Source organism: Phacochoerus africanus, chromosome 5 (assembly GCF_016906955.1).
Source record: "Phacochoerus africanus isolate WHEZ1 chromosome 5, ROS_Pafr_v1, whole genome shotgun sequence".
Lineage (NCBI taxonomy): Eukaryota > Metazoa > Chordata > Mammalia > Artiodactyla > Suidae > Phacochoerus > Phacochoerus africanus.
Window position 1 is genome coordinate 26,864,053 of NC_062548.1, and position 21,672 is coordinate 26,885,724.

The 21,672-nt window shown below is 51.4% G+C and overlaps 1 protein-coding gene across 1 annotated transcript in view; it reads right to left on the reverse strand.

The window, feature by feature from the left end:
* Window positions 1-6,060: 6,060 nt before the first annotated feature.
* Window positions 6,061-21,672, reverse strand: part of SCNN1G (sodium channel epithelial 1 subunit gamma) — a 35,875-nt gene continuing 20,263 nt past the window's right edge. Inside the window, exons 7-13 of the mRNA XM_047780317.1 lie at window positions 14,626-14,724; window positions 12,981-13,098; window positions 11,776-11,854; window positions 11,633-11,690; window positions 11,380-11,441; window positions 8,356-8,431; window positions 6,061-7,625 (exon numbers count right to left, since the gene is read on the reverse strand). Coding sequence (XP_047636273.1) covers window positions 7,245-7,625; window positions 8,356-8,431; window positions 11,380-11,441; window positions 11,633-11,690; window positions 11,776-11,854; window positions 12,981-13,098; window positions 14,626-14,724 — 873 coding nt within the window. The 3' untranslated portion in view covers window positions 6,061-7,244. The remainder of the gene's footprint in view (window positions 7,626-8,355; window positions 8,432-11,379; window positions 11,442-11,632; window positions 11,691-11,775; window positions 11,855-12,980; window positions 13,099-14,625; window positions 14,725-21,672) is intronic.

Genomic DNA, 21,672 nt, shown 5'->3' on the forward strand with positions numbered 1-21,672 from the left:
TCATTTTAGAAGGAAACACACAAACAGAAAGAAACAGCTTCATTACCTCTGACTTTTCCTCTGCCCAGAACGTTCTTCTCCCAGATATGTCTGCATGAATGACTCCCTCAAGCTATTCAGATAACACCCTTGCACGCAGGTCCCTACTGACCCCCTAACACTGACCCGGGTTCTTTCTGCCTCCCCCCGCAACCAACTACCAGCCCCTCTCTACACTGCTTTCCATAGCACTTCTCATCTTCTGACCTGCCCTTAAATGTACCCATTTCTCACATGGATTATTTCTGTGTCCTTCTCTCCCCCTAAGATGTATGAGTTCCAGAGGGCAGGGACCTCTGTCAGCTCGCCCCACACGTGCGTCCCCAGCTGCTACAGTGGTGCTCGGCACATGACACTCATAGGAGATGGAATAACAGACCTCCTGAGATAGCCACGTCCAAAGGCCTGGAAACTGTGCATGTGAGGGTTTTTTGGTTTTTTTTTTTGGCTTTTGTCTTTTTCAGGGCCGCACCTGTGGCATATGAAGGTTCCCAGTCTAGGGGTCTAATCAGAGCTATAGCTGCTGCCTACACCACAGCCACAGCCACACCAGATCTGTGACCTACACCACAGCTCACAGCAACGCCAAATCCCCAACCCACTGAGCGAGGCCAGGGAGTGAACCTGCAAACTCATGGTTCCTAGTTGGATTTGTTTCTGCTGCGCCATGATGGGAACTCCTTTTTTTTTTTTTTTTTTTTTAAGGCCGCACCTAAGGTATATGCAAGTTCTCAGGCTAGGGGTCTGATCAGAGCTGCAGCTGCCACCCTACACCACACCAGATGCTGTGTCTGTGACCTACAGCACAGCTCATGGCAACGGCGGATCCCCAACTCACTGAGGGAGGCCAGGGATCAAACCCGCATCCTCTTGGACATTAGTGGGGTTCGTCACCACTGAGCCACACTGGAAACTCCCAAACATGAGCTTCTGTGGCCTACAGAGTCTTTGCAGATACCATTAAGTTAGGAATCTTGAGATGGCAAGAACTATCTTGGGTTATGTGGGTGGCCCTCCATGTAATCACAAGTGTCCTTATAAAACAGAGGCAGGGAGTTCCCGTCGTGGCGCAGTGGTTAACGAATCCGACTAGGAACCATGAGGTTGCGGGTTCGGTCCCTGCCCTTGCTCAGTGGGTTAACAATCCGGCGTTGCCGTGAGCTGTGGTGTAGGTTGCAGACGCGGCTCGGATCCTGCGTTGCTGTGGCTCTGGCATAAGCCGGCGGCTACAGCTCTGATTAGACCCCTAGCCTGGGAACCTCCATGTGCCGAGGAATCGGCCCAAGAAAGAGCAAAAAGACAAACAAACAAACAAACAAACAAAACGGAGGCAGGAGGCAGGTGGCTCAGGAGGTTAAGCTGACATATAGTGTCCTTGAGGATATGGGTTCGATCCCAGGCCTTGCTGCAAGTTGCAATATACATCACAGATGTGGCTCGGATTTGGTGTTACTGTGGCTGTGGGATAGGTGGGCAGCTGCAGTTATGAGTCAACCCCTTAGCCTGGAAATTTCTGTTAGGTGGTAACTGTAAATTGGAAAAGAACTAACATGTGGCCAAAGACAGATGGCCTTGGAACCAAAGACACAAAGCTTCCAGACAAAAATAGCTGGAGAAACAGTTAAATGGTAACAACATAAATTGCATCCTCCCTGTTTCTTAAGTTATCACAAAACTGTGCTACAAATAGAATGTACTAAAAATAGAAATTACCCCTTTCCCTATAAAACTTGCTGCTCCCTAGCCAGCAGGGAGCCTGAGTTCTCTCTGCTCAGCGCTCCCGGCCACTCCGTTGGCCTATAAACCTGCTTGAGATCTCATTGCTTCAGTCTCTGCCGCCTTCTTTCCAGCTATTTCTAAGAACTTTTTTTAAAATTTAATATAATGATTTTTATTTTTTTTCCATTACAGCTGGTTTACAGTGATCTGCCAATTTTCTACTGTACAGCAAAGTGACCCAGTTATACATACATGTATAGATTTTTTTCTCAAATTATCATACTTTGTCATAAACGACTAGACATAGTTCCCAGGGCTACACAGCAGGATCTCATGGCTCATCCATTGCAAAGGCAAGAGTCTGCATCTATGAACCCCAAGCTCCCCATTCATCCTACTCCCTCCCCCTCCTCCTTGGCAACCCCAAGTCTCTTCTCCAAGTCCATGAGTTTCTTTTCTGTGGAAAGTTCACTTGCGCCTCTAGCAACTTCTATATGTCGCAGGTGCAGCCCTGGAAAAACAAACAGACCGGGAAAAAAGTCTTTGCCCTTTGAAGAAGAGAATGGCTTTCTGGTTCTGCCAGTCTCACACTTGCATCTGCTGGGGCCAGGGAGGGGGTTGAAGCAGATGTCGCAGAGATGGTGCCATCTGGGCCTGGTCTCCGAGGATGGGTGGAGCAAGAGAGCAGAGGGTGGCATTGCAGTTAAGTGTGTGGGTCACCGAAAGTCACCCCTGTAGGGCAAGTCCGGCGACTTGAGCAATGCAGCTGAGGGGACAGGGTGCCCCCAGAGGCATCTGGGCGGGTCTGTGATGCGCTGGCCCTGTGGAGACATCCTTCCAGCCAGGCCTGGCGTCAGGATGGGAGGAAGGAGAGCTGGGAGATGGGGAGACCTGTGAGCAGCTGAGCGTCATCCTGCTTTGGCTTTTGTCTGGGCTCCGCCTCATGCTCCAGGCTCGTCTCAAATGCAGAAGGCCCCTGGGTCCCACCTGTCCTCCTCTCTGACCTGATTTTCTCCCATGGTGAACTCATCCACACCCTTCCGGACTGCCCCTCCCCGCCACGTCTCTGTCTGGCCCAGACTTCTCTCCCGAGTCTTCAATCCCAGGAGAGGTAAGAATCTTGATTCGATATCACTCCTGGGGGGTGCAGGCTCATGGGGCATGGGTTTGTGGCATCTTTGTCATCAGGGCGACATTCTGTGGACGATGGAACATTCAGGTCCAGGACTCAGGGCCCCAGAAGGGAGGTCAGAACAGCAGTGCGGCCGGGAGCTCAGTTTAAAAAGAACAAGGGCCCATGGAGAACAAAAAGTCTTCCCTGGAGTTCCCTGGGGGCTCTGTGGGTTAAAGATCTGGTGTTACTGCTGTGGCTGCTTTGGGGCAAGTTCGATCCCTGGCCCGGGAACTTCGGCATGCTGCGGGTGCAGTCAAACAAACATACCTACCACCCACATGTGGAGCCACTGTCCCTTGGAGTTGGTAACTCCTAGCCGCGTGGCTGCTTGCCCGAGGGCTCTGGGAAGGAAGCGGCTCTCCCCGTCCCCACCTCCGTCCTGGCACAAGAGGGCCCTTCAGCTGAGCAGGCTGGACCTGAAGCCAGAGGACACTGGAGAGAACTTCCTTAGGGGCAGGTGGACGTGGCCTCTGGGGAAACGCTTCCATCTGAAAAGTAGTTTGCATGGTGATGAAGCCCCGGGGCAGGCCTGGGTCCACGAGGTCCTAGGGATGGAGTCCTGAGGCCACTTCTCTGTGCCTCAGTCTCCTCTCTTGCGAGAATACCTGAGCTGTGAGAATTGCACGAGCTGATATGAGTGGCGTGCTTAGCGGATTTCTGGCTGATGACATGCTAATAAATATTGGCCATCGTCACGAAGGTTCTTGTCTGTATTGGCTCCATAAACTCTTCCTAAATACTATCAATGTACTCGGTCCTGACCCAGTCTGGGGCCCAAGAGCTAAGACATATCCTGCCCCAAGGTGTTCACTGTTTTTGTTGTTTTTTGTTTTGTCTTTTTTTAGGGCCACAGCTGTGGCATAAGGAAGTCCCCAGGCTAGGGGTCCAATACGAGCGACAGCTGCCAGGCTACACTACAGCCATAGCAATTCGGGATCCAAGTCGCATCTTCAACCTACCCCACAGCTCAGGGCAACACTGGATCCTTAACCCACTGAGCGAGGCCAGGGATCGAACCTGCATCCTCATGGACGCTCATCAGGTTCGTTACTGCTGAGCCACGATGGGAACTCTGCGTTCACTATTTAATGGGAGAGACAGGCAAATGTGTACAAAACCATATCAGGGGATGGAAATTCTATAATGGAGGAAGCTCCAGCTTCTCGGGATGAGGGAAGGTACAGGAAGACTTTACAGAGGTGGTGACATTTGTACCCGGAGGGATGAATGGACAAGGAGAGAGGGCAGCATTTGGCATCGCAGGTGCATGAGCCCTGAGGTTGGGTGCCCAGCAGGAAGAAGATGGGGAAGCCCTGGGGTTGTTCGTCCTGAGTGCCTGTGCGCCGGAAGGGGCAGGGGAGAAATGGGCGGCTGTTGCCTCCAGATGCTTTCAGCCTTGCCTTTGACAAAGCCAGCAAAACCCCGGCCTGGTAACAAGTGCTCCCGCCTATGGTGTCACCCTGAGGCTGGTCAATTCCATGAATCTGAGGGCGCGCCCCCCTCCCCCACCTGCTCTGGGGGAGGAGGAGGAAGCGCTCTCTGGGCGATGCCCAGGCAGGCATCCATTGCAAGTTCCCTGTCCGCACTGGCTGCAGCCACTCCAGCCCAGCAAGGGCAGGAGCCAGGCCCTCGCCTTCTGTAACCTGATGCTTGCCTGCAGCACCTGGCTTCCAAGCCCCCTCCTCAGGGAAGCTGCAGCCAGGGTCACAGTGACCTTATCCCTGCTGTGACCTTCTCTGGGCCTCCTAGCAGCGCCCCACCTGTGACAGCCAGAGGAAATTGCTTGGGGGAGAGAGGACTGTGATGGCCACAGGTCTGAGGTTGGTCTGGACCAGGCAGGGTCCCCCAGTCTCTGCTCTTTCACCAAGTCTCCTGCCTCCACTAGCAGCCATCCTTGAGCAGAAAACAGATCTCTGCCTCCTTTTTTTTTTTTGTCTTTTTTAGGGCCGCACCCGCAAGCATGTGGAAGTTCCCAGGCAAGGGGTCGAATCAGAGCCCTAGCTGACAGCCCAAGCTGCAGCCACAGCAAGGTGGGATCCAAGCTGCGTCTGTAACGCACACAGAGGCTCATGGCAACGCTGGATCCTTCACCCACTGAGCGAGGCCAGGGATCGAACGTGCGTCCTCACGGGTACTAGTCGGGTTCGTTGCTGCTCAGCGGTGACGGGAACTCCAGTGAAGAACTTCCTTCTTGGAGTTCCCGTTGTGGTGCAGTGGTTAACGAATCCGACTAGGAACCATGAGGTTGCGGGTTCGGTCCCTGGCCTCGCTCAGTGGGTGAAGCATCCGGCGTTGCTGTGAGCTGTGGTGTGGGTCGCAGACGCAGCTCGGATCCTGTGTTGCTGCGGCTCTGGCGTAGGCTGGTGGCTACAGCTCCGATTAGACCCCTAGCCTGGGAACCTCCATATGCCAGGGGAGCAGCCCTAGAAAAGGCAAAAAGACGAAGGAAAAAAAAAAAAGAATAAAAGGACTTCCTTCTTCCCTACAACCAGGTGTGGAGCCTTCTCCTCTTTCCACCTGAACTGGCTTGAGCCTCACCCTTAAAAGGTGCAGACACTGATGGGATGCAAAATGATGGAGCCATAAAATGCTCTGGCTCTGGAGTCAGAATGCCTGGCTTAGAATCCCAGCTCTTCGGCATCCTATCTGTGTCACCCCGGGCAAGTAAATCAACCCTTCTCTGCCTCAGTTTCCTCATCCATACAATGGGATCATCACACCTACTGACTGTGCTAATCCAGGGGTTGGCAGATTTTTTCTGTCTTTTTAGGGCCGCACCTGCGACACATGGAAGTTCCCGGGCTAGGGGTCTAATCAGAGCTGCAGCTGCCGACCTGCACCACAGCCACAGCAACACGGGATTTGAGCCGAGTCTGCAACCTACATGGCTCACGGCAACGCCAGATCCTTAACCCACTAAGTGAGCCCAGGGATTGAACCCACGTCCTCGTGGATCCTCGTCGGGTTTGTTACTGCTAAGCCACAATGGGAACTCCAGCAGATTTTTTTCAGTAAACGGCCAGAGAATAAATGCTTCAGGCTTTGGGGACCATGGCGTGTCTGTTGCCGCTGCCAGCCGTGGGAGGGCAGATGCAGCCACAGACAACTCAAGAACGAGTGGGTGCGACTTTGTGTCCCATAAAACTTTATTATGGACACTGAAGTTTGAATTGCATACAATGGTCATGTCACAAAATGTTCTTTTGATATTTTTAATGATATGAAAAATAAACACCTAACCCTTTCTTGGGTCACAGGTGAAACCAGGATTTGGCCTGTGGGCTGCAGGTGGCAGTCCCCTATGCCAATCTCTGCAAGTGCTTAGAACAGCACGGCACACTGCTCTGGAGGCGACATGGAGCACCTGTTTGGGGCTCGATACACGTTAGTTCGTGTCCTCTTGGAAGATGTGAATGCGGCAGGAAGCGGTTGTCTGCGGTGGCTGGCTTGTTGGTGTGGGGCAGCCCTCTGGGGGGGCTTACAGGGTCTGCTTTGGGGGAGAAGCAGCTGAGGTGGGTTATCAGGAAATAATCCATTATGCCTTGGGCTAACACTGGACAGGCAGGTCCCACAGTGTCCTTGAAATGGCCCTTCTCTGCTTGGGGAAGGGGCCAAGGGCACTGGTTTAGCTGCCCAGAATGTTGCTCCCCAGCCAGCCCAGAGGGAGGACCTCCAGCCACACCCCAGGCCTCCCAAAGTGCACCCCTTTGCTCTACACCACTCCGAGGACCTTGGGCCAGCTCCCCACCTGGGGGCACAGAGCAGACCTTGCCCCGGGGTCAATGACTTAGGAACAGTGTATTCCCAGATGGCTCCAGCCCCAGGCCTGGAGCTTCCTTCCTCCCATCCTTGACACCGGGCGGTGGTCTTTTGGCCTCGATACCTAAGGTCACATCCTTGGGTCCCAGCCCGGCCTGGGGAAGTGGCTGAAACCCCCCAGCTTGGGGCTTCGGAGGAGTCTTTCTTTCTCAAGATCTCGAGAAGAACGCTGTCGGGCTTCACTCCCGGCCTCTGTGCAGGCCGGCTCGGTTTCCTTGGCCCCATCTCTCTCTCTGCATGGCAGAGATGCTGAGTGTTTGGGCCGCGGGACTGATCTTGTCCTGGGCGGCTTTGAGTGTTGCTGGGCAGGGTCCAACAGCCCCCTGCACATGCCCGGGCCCCATCTTCTTGTTCAAAGCAGATTTGGAGCCAGTGTCTTTGAAAACCCCAGAGGCAGGATGCAGAGGGTCCCTTCTGCGTGCGGGAGACAAGGGTCCAAGTTCTCAGACCATGGCTGGTGGTCCTGGCTCGATCTTTCTTCCCCACCCCTGCCTCAGGACTCGGCGGGCACCTGGGTGTCTGAGAGCTGGCTGGAGAAAGCCCTCTCCAAGCGCAGGGTGTTGTATCTGGGGGGCGGCGTGCCGGGCACCTGGGCCGCCGGGGCTGGAGGCAGGCGCAAGGCAGAGGTAAAAGTGGGCAGGTCATCGTCTATGTTGAGGGCTGGGTTGTCCCGGCCCTGAGGGCTCGGGGGAGCCTCTGGGCAGGGGGGCGCCTGTCTCCGGGCCCACCACCCCTTGGCTTTGTGCCACTGGTGGCGGGCAATGATGGAGAGGGAGTCGATGAAGAAGACCTCAATGATTTCAATGACGCAGACGACGGAGCAGCTCATCCACAGGCCCAGCTGACCCCCGATGTTGGACAGAAGCATCTCGATCTGCAAGGGAGGCCAAGCCACACCATCAGAAGTGAACCGCCCCCATTGCAAGCTGGCCTCAGGCAAAGACCCTGGTTGCCAAGGGAGCCACCGGCTAGCTGTGGCCCTGAACAGGTTTGGGGTCAGATGGGAGCAGGCTTCCTGTCCCTCCTGAATCTTCCTGCTTTGATCTGAGGCTTGGGTGGCCTGGGGTGGCCCTACTAGCTCAGGCTGGATCCCCATAATCTGACTCGGCTCCCCAAAGGCCTGGCAGATGGGCACATTTGCACACTCAAGACAGGTCCCATGGATGGAACCAGAGACTCTCATACTAAGGAAAGGAAATCAGAAAGAGAAAGACAAATACCATAGGATATCACTTATATCTGGAATCTAATATATGGCCCAGACGAACCTACCTACAGAAAAGAACCAAACTCTTGGACGTGGAGAACACACTTGTGGTGGCCAAGGGGGAGGTGGGAGGGAGTGAGATGGACTGGGAGTTTGGGGTTCGTCGCTGCAAACTACTGCATTTGGAGGGGATAAGCCATGAGCTCCTGCTGCGCCCAGGCAACTAGATCTAATCACTAGTGATGGAGGATAATGCACGAAAGGGAAGGCATATATATGGATGACTAGGTCACTTTGCTGTACAGCGGAAATTGGCAGAACACTGTAAATCAACCATAATAAGAAATATTAAAACAACAACAGCAACAACAACAGGTCCCAGAAGGAAGACACTCACGCTGTTGGCAGGGCTCTCCATGATGGATCTCTGGTTCAGGTCCTTGTAGAATATCAACAGTTTGGCCAAGTCTGTCCTGCAAAAATGCCAATGGGCAGGGCCACGCTGGACACCTCTGCACTCTGCCAGCTGGCCAGCCCTTCAGCAGGGCTGTCTCCCCGCTGTCCAGCCCCCAGCACGGCTCAGGTTCTGAGCTCCCCCGGCTTTTTAGAACCCAGCCCGTGGGTTCTTTCTACAGGATTCTTTGTACCCGGCAGGACACGTCTCCGGCCTGGGCCATTCGTTCGTGCAAAACCCATTTCCCCACACACATCAGTCTCCCCCTGCTACATCTCCAGAGCCCTCTGCTCTCCAGTAAACCTTGACATTGTACTTGTTTAATTGCAACCTCCAATATGTACAGGAAACAGGCAGGTGATGCAAATGAGTGAGGCAGGCTGGGGATAGGTAACAATGACATAATAACAGCGAGCATTTATTGACCCCTTTCTGTGTTGCTAAGCACTGGTCCAAGAACTGGTCACTCATTGAATTCTCAAAACAACCCTATAAGGTAGGTATGTTTTATTTTATTTTATTATTTTGCTTTTTTTTTTTTTTTTTTTTTTTTTTTAGGGCTGCACCCATGGTATATGGACGTTCTCAGGCTAGGGGTAGAATCAGAGCTATAGCTGCCAGCCTACGCCAAAGCCATGGCAATGGGGGATCTGAGTCTTGTCTTCGACCTACGCCTTAACTCATGGCAACGCTAGATCCTTAACCCACTGAGCGGGGCCGAGGACCGAACCCATGTCCTCATGCATACTAGTCAGGTTCATGTCTGCTGAGTCACAACGGGAACTCCCTATTTTATATTCATTTTTTATTTATACTATTTTTGGCCATGCCCACGACATGCAGAAGTTCCTGTGGTGGGGACTGAATCAACGCCACAGCAGTGACAGTGCCAGATCCTTCACCTGCTGAGCTACCAGGGAACTCTCCGGTAGGTAGGTTTTAATCGCTTCCATTTTACAGATGTGGAAGCTGAGACATGGCTTGGTTAAGTACCTTGCCTGAGACTAGACAGCGCATGATTGGCAGAGCCAGTATTCAAGCCTAGACAGATCTGGCTTCAAAGTTTGTCTTCTTAATCACTGAACGAAACTGCCTCCTGTCGGGACTGTGGCAAGCTGGCAAGGTCATGTTTGTGCCAAAGGGGCAGCCATTTCTCAGATCTTTGGTGCTCTATAAGAATGGAGGTTTGCTGTCGCCAGAATTTTTAATCTTTCAGGAAAGGCTGGAAATAATGTGTTACTCTCATGGAGCCAGACTTGACCCAGGAGTTACCACTTGGCAACTCTTGGTTTAGTAGTTTGCATTTTTTTTTTTTTTAGGGCCACACCCACAGCACATGGAGGTTCCCAGGTGAGGGGTCTAATCCGAGGTACAGCTGCCAGCCTATACCACACCCACAGCAACGCCAGATCTGAGCCGCGTCTGTGACCTACGCCACAGCTCATGGCAACACCGGATCCTCAACCCACGGAGCAAGGCCAGGGATCGAATCCGCAACCTCATGGTTCCTAGTTGGATTCGTTAACCACTGAGCCACAATGGGAACTTCCAAGAGATGAATATGTATTACAGATTATATTTAACTCACGAGTGAAGAACCTGCTGAGATGTTATAAGTGCTGGGCAATGTGGAGATAGGAGTGGCCCAGAGAGATGTGAGTTCATATGGCAGCCCCCACCCTCTCTTACCTTTGTTTTCATCTGCTTAGGTCCCTGAACTCCAGCCTGGCTGATTTTTGCTAAAGACTCCCTGCAAATGATTTATTTATTTTTTGGGCCAGGTTGGCAGCAAGTGGAAGTTCCTAGGCCCGGAACGGAACCTGCGCCACAGCAGCAACTCAAACCACTGCAGTGACAATGCCCGATCCTTAACCTACTGAGCCACAAGAGAACTCCGGGAAGCGAATTTTGATGTGGAAAATTCAAGTGGGATTAGAAGCTGCGAGGCTCAGTAGAGTGTTTTTCCAAGTGGGTCAAGATATATCAGGAAGCAGAGTTCCCTTCGTGGCTCAGTGGCAACGAACCCGACTAGGATCTGAGGCCTCGATCCCTGGCCTCGCTCAGTGGGTGAAGGATCCAGCGTTGCCCTGAGCTGTGGGGTAGATCACAGACACGGCTCAGATCCAGCGTTGCTGCGGCTGTGGTGGAGGCCGGCAGCTGTAGCTTCAATTTGACCCCTAGCCTGGGAACTTCCATATGCCGCAGGTGCGGCCCTAAAAAGCAAAAAAAAAAGATCTACCAGGAAGCCATGAAATAAATTTACTGGGCCATGGCCAGTACCTTCTACAAAGTGAAAATAGGATAGAAAGGATCACGTTGCATCCACAGAGAGAGTCAAAATTTTTATCAACTGATACGGGCACTAACCATTCAGAACTGCGCTGTGACCAATTGGTTTGGCTCTGTGAGGGTGCGACATCTGAAAATCAGCCCGAAGGCACTGCACATATTAAGGGAGGGCTATTTCATGACACTTTTATTTAGGTTATGCATTCAATGGGCCACAGTGGGAAAAGCACTCAGTCCAAAAGCTTGAGAGCCCCAGGCCTAGAGCAGGGCCTCGTTCATGATAAGATCTCAATAAATATTGGTCGAATAAAGGAGTGAAGGAGCAAAGAAATGATGAGACTCATGGGACATTTCCACTCCCTGAGACCCCAACTGGACAAGGACTGATACAGGTAATTGAGAAAGGCCAATGGGAGAAAACCACATCTCTCTGGACCCCAGGTTGGTACCCCCCCATCTTTAAGGGATAAAAAACCCTATAGGACAATAGAGAGGGGGGCTCTCCTCCCCACTTCCAGCTGTCCTGGGAGCTATTCGCTTTCCTGTAATAAAGACTTTGCTTGCTTGCTTAAAAAAAAAAAAGAAAAGAAAAGGGGGATGAATGAAGGAATGAATCAAACGAGCAGGTTGGGACTGGGGCCAGCAGAAGCAGAGAAAGCAGGGCCAGGGTCCACTTACTTGTTGAGTTTTTTCTTTATTTGCTGGCCTTGGTCCCAAGTGAGAACAGACAGCAACCATTTCTGCAATGGAGAGAGAAGGAGTAGCCTGGGGCTGCCTGGAGAGACGGGAGCCAGCCCGTCTGCCCTCCCCTCTCAGCGCCAGCCCTGGACCGGGTCTCCCCTGTGAGTCACCCCTGAGGCCAGAGGACACAGCCAGGACATCAGGCTCCAGGCCGAGGGCTCCCAGGGGGGAGATGGGGCAGAGGACTTACCTCGGAAACCTCTGATGGCCATTGCGCAAGGCTGGTGGTCAGTGTCCACTCCTTGAAGCTAAGCAGAGAGGGGCACGTGGAGTGAGGGTGGGTGGCCCGGCGCAGCCCAGCTCTGCTCGTCCCGCCCCTCCAGGTCCACTCACCTGCAGGCTTCCTTGCACACGGACTGGCAACCCAGCTCTTCCCGGACAAAGGCCTGGGACAGCTGGTAGTAGCAGTACACTGGGGGACAAGATGGAGGGTGGCATTGAGTTTGGGGGCCACAGAGCCCTTCCTAGGGATTTCTAAACGGTGCCCCCAGAGTCTCCTTTGAATGAGTTCACCTTCCACTCTCTACAAACACTAGGTCTCTGGAAACAATTGCTGCCTTAAGATTTTTTGAAAGACAGCATATGGCCAATGATTAAAAACATGAGTTGGGTTGGAGGGGCAGGTGGGGTGCCCTTGCTTTGGGCTTTCTTGCTCCCTGGCTGTGTGACCTTGGGCAAGTTGCTTGACCTTTCTGAGCCTCAGTGACCTGTTTGGTGAAAGGGTACCAACAATCGTTCCCACCTCCTAGAGTTGACAGATGGAGGTCATGTTCTTAGCACAAGCTGGGGTGTAGCATTTGGTTCTTTTTTTTTTTTTTCTTTTTTTGCCTTCTTCTAGGGCCACACCTATGGCATATGGAAGTTCCCAGACTAGGGTCCTAATCGGAGCTGTAGCTGCCAGCCTACCCACAGCCATAGCAACACGAGATCCCAGCCACGTCTGCGACCTACACCACAGCTCACGGCAATGCCGGATCCTTAACCCACTGAGCGAGGCCAGAGATTGAACTCGCAACCTCATGGCTCCTAGTCCGATTCGTTAACCACGTAGCCACGACAGGAACTCCAAATTTGGTCCTTACTTAGAAAGGATAACTCCAGGAGTTCCCGTCACGGCTCAGCAGAAGCGAATCTGACTAGTATCCATGAGGACTCAGGTTCGATCCCTGGCCTCACTCAGTGGGTTAAGGATCCGGCATTGCCATGTGCTGTGGTGTAGTTCACAGGCGCGGCTCGGATCCTGCGTTGCTGTGACGGTGGTGTGGGCTGGCAGCTGTAGCTCCTGTTTGACCCCTACCCTGGGGACTTCCATAGGCCACGGGTGTGGCCCTAAAAAGAGAAAAAAAAAAAAATATATCTCCAGCCATGCTTCACAATAGGAGTGAAACTCACAATAGGAGTATCTCTCTTACCAATACCCACCCCTCGGGCAAAAGGCAATAGGGGTGGGGTCCTGGGAGCGCCTTGGCTATTGCCAGAGCTGGGCTGCCCCCACTCCTGGGGTGTGTTGGGGGGGTGGGGGAATGGGTCGCACTCACTCCAGTTGGGGTGCTGCTGGTAATTGCAGTAGTTGGCTGGCGGAGGCAGAGGCTTGCTGTACTGGGCGCACCCACATTTCTCCACCATCTTGGCCTGGAAGCATGAGTTAAGGCAGATCTGAAAGACAAGACCCAGGAATTCCCTTCACTTCCTTGCACATGGTTGCCTCCCTCCCTCGTTCCCTCTGTCAGAGTCAGCCTCCCTCAGCCTTGGCAGACGGCATAAATTTGCCCAGCACATCACTGCTGACTGGGCCAGGGGTGTGGTGCCCTGACTCCAAAGGGACAAAGCTAGACCCCTGATGGGGAAATTAAACAGAGATGCGGAGGGCCGGGGTGGGCTGGAGCTGAGGTTAAGGTGGTCATTCTTTATCGTGTGAGTGCTGACACAGAGGTCCGTGGGAAAATAGGGCCAAGTGCCAAAAACCAGGGAGAAACAAACAGTCCTTTTTTTTGTTTTTGTTTTTTTGTTTTTTTCTTTTTCTTTTTAGGGTCACACTCGTGGCATATGGAGGTTCCCAGGCTAGGGGTCTAATCGGAACTGTAGCCACCGGCCTCCACCACAGCCACAGCAACTCGGGATCCAAGCCACATCTGCAACCTACACCACAGCTCACGGCAATGCCGGATCCTTAACCCACTGAGCAAGGCCAGGGATCAAACCTGCAACCTCATGGTTCCTCATCAGATTTGTTAACCACTGTGCCGCGATGGGAACTCCTGATTGTTTTGCTCTTTCTTACAAGCAGGCATTCTCGGACTACAAGTCTCTTTTCATTTAGTGTCTCTACCAATGCACTTGGCTCAGCTCTGATGGAAGCTCTAGGACTCAGCGGGCGGAGGGCACCTGGTCTTTTTATTCTGCTGAGATGATTCTCACTGCTCTCTCGGTATCCTGGTGGGAGGTGACACGCAGCCTCCCAGGACATGAGACAAGTCATAAGAGCTGAGCACACCCAAGGGTTGATGTAGGTAAGACACCTACCGAGTGTTGGGGACCGGAGGCCACCAGAAAATACACCTTGTTTAATGAGGCCACTCCACTCACTGTTTATCCTGTAGGCATATGGGCCCAATGTTGCCAGATCTTGTTTTTTAAGAGAAGCTAGAAATCTGGGTTTTCTTGTGAAATTCCCTGACTTTTAAACATCATCCAGAAAAACCAGGCGAGCAGGGTGGAAGGGGCCTGAGATATGCCAGTTAGCAGCCCCTGATCCAGTCCAAACCCCACCTCGTGACAGCTGAGGATGACGCAACTTGCCCAAAGCCATCAGCGGGTGAAGGGCACCTGTGGGGCTGGGAGCCAAGCTCTCGACCCCTCAGCCAGTGCCCCCCACCCCCCACCAGGGCTTCCTCCTGTCCCTCCCTCGCCAAGCCTCATTTAAGAAGCTGGCCTGTCTCAGCTGTACATTCTGTTCCATGCAAACCTCGGTGAATCCATTAAGCTCTGGTTACAGGTGGACGGAAGAGGAACCAGCCGGCATCATTTGCTCTTGAGGTCCTTGGATGAACCCCAGGATTCTCGCCCCAGTGCCAGACACACCTGCACTGTGTCACGTGTCCCAGACACACCTGAGCTTACATATAACTTTGTCTCCTGGGTCCAGACCACAACCCGGGGCTGAGTGCCGCCTCCAGCCTGTACCTGCAGGGAGTAGGCAGCGCCGTAGATGTTCTCAACGGGCACGTCGCTCCCATCCTCTGTGCACTGGCTGTAGGGTTCGCCCAGCTTGAAGGACTCCGTCTGTAATCACAGCAGCATGTGTTCAGCCCTGCCCGCCCCCAGGACCCAGGCAGCGAGCAATGCTTGCGGCTTCCAGGAGCTAAGCAGCGACCCCGTCATGGATTTAATCAATAACATTTTTTGGTCTTTTTGTCTTTTTTAGGGCTGCACCCACCGCATATGGAGGTTTCCAGGTTAGAGGTCGAATGGGAGCTGTAGCTGCCAGCCTATCCCACAGCCACAGCAATGCAGGATCCGAACCGCGTCTGCGACCTACACCACGGCTCACGGCAATACCAGAGCTTTAACCCACTGAGCAAGGCCAGGGATCGAACCTGCATCCTCATGGATGCTAGTCAGGGTTGTTAACTGCTGAGCCGCGATGGGAACTCCTGATTTAACCAATATTTACTGAGTACCTTCTAGGCAGCTGGTGCTATCCTAGGCACTGTGGAATCCACAATGATTGAAAAAGCCAAGTTCCCTGCTCTCGTGGAGCTCACATTCTAGTGGGGTAGATAGACGGTCAATAGCGAATATGTAAACAATTTTGGACAATTTTTTTTTGGCTGTGTCCACAACATGTGAAAGTTCCCGGGCCAGGGATTGAATCCAAGCCACAGCAGTGACAATGCTGGATCCTTAACCCACTGTGCTACAAGAGAACTCCAATTTGGGATTTTTTTTTTTTTTGGTCTTTTTTAGGGCCACACCTGTGGCATATAGAAGTTCCCAGCTTAGGGGTCAAGTCAGAGCTGCAATTGCCGGCCTCTGCCACAGCCACAGCAATGCCAGATCTGAGTGGAGTCTGCGACCTACACCACAGCTCATGGCGATGCAATGTCGGATCCTTAACCCACTGAGTGAGGTCAGAGATGGAACCTGCATCCTCATGGATCCTAGTCGGGTTCATTACCACTGAGCCATGACAAGAACTCCTGGGATAATTATTATTATCATTTTTATTATTATTGCTTTTTAGGAATAATTTTTTTTTTGTCTTTTTGTCTTTTGTTGTTGTTGTTGTTGTTGTTGTTGCTATTTCTTGGGCCGCTCCCGCGGCATATGGAGGTTCCCAGGCTAGGGGTTGAATCGGAGCTGTAGCCACCGGCCTACGCCAGAGCCACAGCAACGCGGGATCTGAGCCACATCTGCGACCTACACCACAGCTCACAGCAACACCGGATCGTTAACCCACTGAGCAAGGGCAGGGACCGAACCCGCAACCTCATGGTTCCTAGTCGGATTCGTTAACCACTGCGCCACGACGGGAACTCCAGGAATAATTTTTGATAGTGGTCAATGACTTGCTAGAGAGCCTGGAGGAATTGCGAGGAGGGGGCAGTCTTTCCCAAGGTGATTAGGGAAGCTGTCTTTGAGAAAAAGGTTGGCTCTACGTGGAATGGCCAGAAAGAGCTGGACTTGCCAAGAGGTGGAGAAGGAGGCTTAGGCAGAGGGAGCAGCAAGGCTGGAGGGGGTGGGGGGCAGGGTGGCTGGAAGCCGGTAACAGGAGAACAGTCACTGGAGATGAAGTCAGAGAGAGACCCAAGTCCCGATCATGCTGGCCTCCAACACTGTACTGAGAAATTTGGGTTTGCATTTGGTGCGCAGAATGGTGGTGAGGGGAGTTCCCATTGTGGCTCAGGGCAACGAACCTGACTAGGAACCATGAGGTTGCGGGTTCGATCCCTGGCCTTGCTCCGTGGGTTAAGGATCCGGCATTGCCGTGAGCTGTGGGGTAGGTTGACGATTCGGTTCTGATCCTGCATTGCTGTGGCTGGGGTGTAGGCCAGCAGCTGCAGCTCTGATTAGACCCTTAGCCTGGGAACCTCCATATGCCATGCATGCGGCCCTAAAAAGAAAAGAAAAGAAAAAACAGAATGGTAGCAAGGCAAGTGGTGGGGGGAGGGGCAGGAGGGGCTAGAAAGATGAGCAGTGACTGTGCTGCATGGGATTCTTGTCCCGGCTAAGAACTCATTTCCTACCCTCTTATTTTCTGGCCCCAGAAGCTGACTTGGAACAATGCACTTTCTTAGAAAAGACCAAGGAATGGCCAGCAGAGTAGCATGGTACCCGGATCCGAGGAAGTCAGAGCATCATAATTCACTATTCAAAAGCCTTATTAAATTATGTTTTATTGGCAGAGACTCTTTGCCTGCCACTTGCATCCCTCACAAGCTTCCTATCTTAATAAATCTATTTCTTGCCAAAAAAAATATGTTTTATTATGGCTTATTGAGTTTGGCTCTAGCTTAATATTTGTCACTGCAAATAAATAATCCAGACAAGCTAATTAAGAGAGAAAAGCACAGTATGTCCTACGGGGGAGTAATAACAAGATAAACTGTGACCGGAGTGTGTGTGTGTGTGTGAGCGCATGTGTGCAAACTTTTGCTTTTCTTGAGATTGGGGAGGGTAAAGGGCAAATGGATGGCAGATTTGTGGGAGGTAAGAAAATTTTTTTTTCTTTGAAGAGTGGTTGGATAGAGAGAAAGATAACTGTGGAGAAAGGAATCAAGGCGTTTGGCACATGTAGAAACGGCAGACATGCCAAATGGCTATCGTCTCTGCTTGAAATGTATCTGCTGATCCCTCAGTCAATTGCAAACACCCACCAGGGCAATAGATAGTGCTCATTTGAAAACATTTAAACAGAAAGAGAGAAAGAGAGAGAGAAAGAAAGAGAGAAAAAGAGAGAGAGAAGAGAAGAGGAGAGAGACGAGAGGAAGAGAAGAACGAAAGAAGAAAGAAGATAAAGAAAGAAGAAGAAAAAAGAAAGAAAGAAAGAAAGAAAGAAGAAAGAGAAAGAAAGAAAGAAAGGAAGGAAGGAAGGAAGGAAGGAAGGAAGGAAGGAAGGAAGGAAGGAAGGAAGGAAGGAAGGAAGAGAAATTGGAGTTCCCATCCTGGCACAGCGGAAACAAATCTGACCAGGAACCATGAGGTTGAGGGTTTGATCCCTGGCCTCACTCAGTGGGTTAAGGATGTGGTGTTGCCATGAGCTGCGGTGTAGGTCACAGACTCGGCTCAGATCCCGCATTGCTGTGGCTGTGGCTGTGGCTGTGGTGTAGGCTGGCAGCTGTAGCTCCCATTCGACCCCTAGCCTGGGAACCACCATATGCCATGGGCGCTGCCACCCTCCCCCCAAAAAAAAAATTTAAACAGAAGAAACAGAGAGGAAAGTCTGATTAACTCTCTTCTCTAGGGTACACACTGCAACAAGTCAGATCCCCATCTCAGGCAGACAGACATAGACTCACACATGCCCTTTGCCCTGCCATCTCCCCTTCTCGCTAATAAGAAGGAGCAAGTGTCTTTTTGTACAGAATAAACAGGCTGACTTCATTCTTCTAAGAGCTGGGTAGCGAATGGCTTTAGAGCCTCTAGTACATGCCAGGGCTGGGCTGGGAACTGGGCACAAAGATGCCAAGCAGTGGCCTCCCTCGAGCGCACCAGGGTTCAGCGCTACCCTTAAGCTTCTCCCAGCAGCAGGCTCTCTGGTCAGATGTGCCTTGGAGCTCCGAGGTCCTGCTAAGCTGTTCTAGAGTGTTAGCTATGGGCAAAACACAAAACCCTGGCATTTAGGTTAGAGAGTCTGACAGGTAAGCAGGTAAGCCCTAGGCAGCTGGCAAAGGTGGCTGGGGCTCCCTCTGCTTTGAGAACCAGCCCATGGACCACTTCTAGGAAACTGATTGTGACAAGTCATAGTCTGATATTTATGCTTTTTGAGTACTCAATGACCCTTTAGTCTGAAATGATGCTTATCAAATTCAGAGCTCCTGGGTTATTCTGGTTGCCTCCTGAAGCAACTGGGGCTGGGGCAGATGGGGCCAATGGCCTTCACAGACTAGAACAGAGGTCTTTGGCTTCTTAAAGCCTTGGCTGGATGAACTTGGGCAGAGTCCTGGCACTCTCTGTCTCCGCCTCTCTCTCTCAATCCCCTCTTCCTTTCACTCTCCAACTTCACCGTTACCCTTTCCAAACTGCTGATCTGGAGTTCCTGTTGCAGCTCAGTGGTAACAAACCCGACTAATGTCCATGAGGACTTGGGTTCAATCCCTGGGCTCGCTCAGTGGGCAAAGGATCTGGCATTGCTGTGAGCTGTGGTGTAAGCTGCAGACGTGGCTCGGATCCCGCATTGCTGTGTCTGTGGCGTAGACTGGAAGCTACAGGTCCGATTCAACAGCTAGCCTGGGAACTTTCATATGCCGTGGGTGCAGCCATAAAAAGACAAAGAAGAAGAAGAAGAAGAAGATGAAGAAGACAAAGAAGACGAAGAAGACGACGAAGACGACGACGAAGAAGACGACGACGATGATGAAGAAGAAGAAGAAGAAAACGAAGATGAAGACGAAGACAAAGAAGAAGAAGAAGAAGAAGAAGAAGAAGAACTGCTGATTTAGGGTAGAGAAACATTTTGGCTTCTGCCTGGACCCCTAGGTACACACAAATGAGAATGGATATATGTGTGTGTGTGTGTGAGAGTGTGTGCAGTTTAGATGGATGGATGGATGGATAGATGGATAGACAGATAGATATGTGTGTGCTGTGTGTGCATGTACAGCTACGTGTAGGTGTGATTAGGTGTATGTGTGCATATGTATGGTATGTGGGTATGTGCGTGGGAACAGGACTCATTTCATCAAACCAGGTCCTATCTGCTTCTTTCTGCGAATCCTGGGGAGGATGGCAATTGCACAGGAGTCCTTAGCTCACCTCTTTAAAGGCATGAACAGTGCCAGGGAAAAGACCAGGCGGCTGCAGGAGGCCCCAGGTGGAATTTCAGGTGGTTCAACTCTTTTTGCCTTTGGTTCTGTTTTGGTTTTTCTTTTTTCATTGTAATCAATTAAAAATTATTTGTGCACGATAAAGCTTCTGTTTCTCATCAATGGAGGAAAAAGGAATTACTATATGAAGTAAGGACTACCTGTTAACAATTTGGAGGAAGTAATAAATTCTTATCTCTACTTCATATCTCGCAGAAAAAACAAAAAAACATTCTAGGGGGTTAAAGTATTAAATGAAATAACACAATAACTGGGAGGAAACTCTACACTGTATCTGATCTCAAGGACAGAAAGTCCTCAAACACAATGACTAAAGAAGAAAACAAAGATTTGGACGATGTAAACATTTGATGTTGTTACATGTGAAAAAAGGAGCACAATGAAAACTAAAGTGAAAGCACAAACTGGGAGAGATACTTGCAACACGTCCGGCACATAATCGGTACTCTTTCCACATACTATGTGGAAGAGATCCGTGTCTCACTCATAAAGAAGGGGCAGGGGGAGATGTCACAATGGAGGAGAAAAACCTTCCCCAACCCTTCTTTTTGCTTCAAACTTATTTTCCTTTCCGTCCCATCTCTTTCTAAGATATCTCCATAGGCAGTATTTTGGAGCGCGCGTGCGTTAGTTACATGCCAGGCACAGTTTTCAGGGTTTCCTACGAATTCACTCATTGAATTCTCAGCAGCCCATCCCATTTTGCAGATGAGGTCACTGAGGCAGAGACCACACAACCAAAGCACAAAGCTGGGATCTGGGTCCCCACTGTCCGGCTCCAGGAGTCCGAGCCCTGAAATCCCTATTTGCAGATACGTGGGAGAAGAAATGGGCGCTGTGCTTTAAGATAAAAATGTAAGATAAGCATGCTTTAAAGAAGCATGTTTAAAGATAAAACATGCTATAAGATAAAATCATAGGGTTTGCAATGACAGGGAAGTCTCGCCCCTCTCTCCAGGGCCTGGCTCCACACTGCCCTTGGGTGACCTGTCTATCTAGTCTGCTTCCTCCTCTCCCATTCATGATCCAACCCATTGTACTTCGGTTTCTGTTCCACTGAAAACTGCTCTGGCAAAGAACTGGTGACCTCATGGTCATCAGACCCAGAAAACAGCTTCCACCCTTTATTGTGCCTGACCTCTCCATGGCATGTGGCCCTCTAGCTAATACCTTCCTTGAACCTCTCTTCGTGTATCGGACACCAACCCTTTGTGGCTTTTGTGGCTGCTTTGCTGTCTTTGTCTCTCCCGTTCCTTTCCGCTCAGCCCTTAAACACTTGCATGGTCTCAGGTCTTGGGTGACAGCATTTATGTCCAAGTCTAGAATTACGCTGGATGCGACTCCCCGGCCCCACCCCCTGATTTTTCTCCTGAGCTCTAAGTTCAAAACATCGACTTCCTCCACATTTTCACTTTGGTTTCCCAAAGGCACAACGGCTTGGGCATGTCCCAAACCAAAGTGTCTATCTTCTCCCCTAAACCTTCGCTGCTTCTTGTGGTCCCTAATTCAGAGCCTGCCCCCCACCCCACCCCCCCCACCCCCATCCAACACACTGCTCAAGCCAGAGCCTACATATCAACGTCCTCTGGTCTTTCCTCAAGGACCTTGGTTGTCCAGCCCTGTTGCTTCCACCTGTAGTATCTTTCAAATCTGTACACGTCTACTCATCCTCAATAGCCATTGCCTCCGCTAGGGTCTCATCATTTTTTTTTTTTCTGTCTTTTGTCTTTTCTAGGGCTGCTCCCGCGGCATATGGAGGTTCCCAGGCTAGGGGTCGAATTGGGGCTGTAGCCACCGGCCTACACCAGAGCCACAGCCACGCGGGATCTGAGCCACATCTGCGACCTACACCACAGCTCACGGCAACGCCGGATCGTTAACCCACTGAGCAAGGGCAGGGACCGAACCCACAACCTCATGGTTCCTAGTCAGATTCATTAACCACTGAGCGGTGACAGGAACTCCTGTCTCTAGTATCTTGATTGCATTTCAGACAGAGGGGTTTCTCAACAGGATTCACTACATGGCTTCATATCTTTTCTGTGACCTCTTTGCAATTGTTATGTCCTTGGTCTGGACTAGCCCTTCCTGATACTCTCTGCCTGACACTTGTCCTTTAAGAATTCATGATCTAGAAAGTCTTCACTGATGGCTTCTGTCTAAGCTCCCAACTTTCCGTCCATCT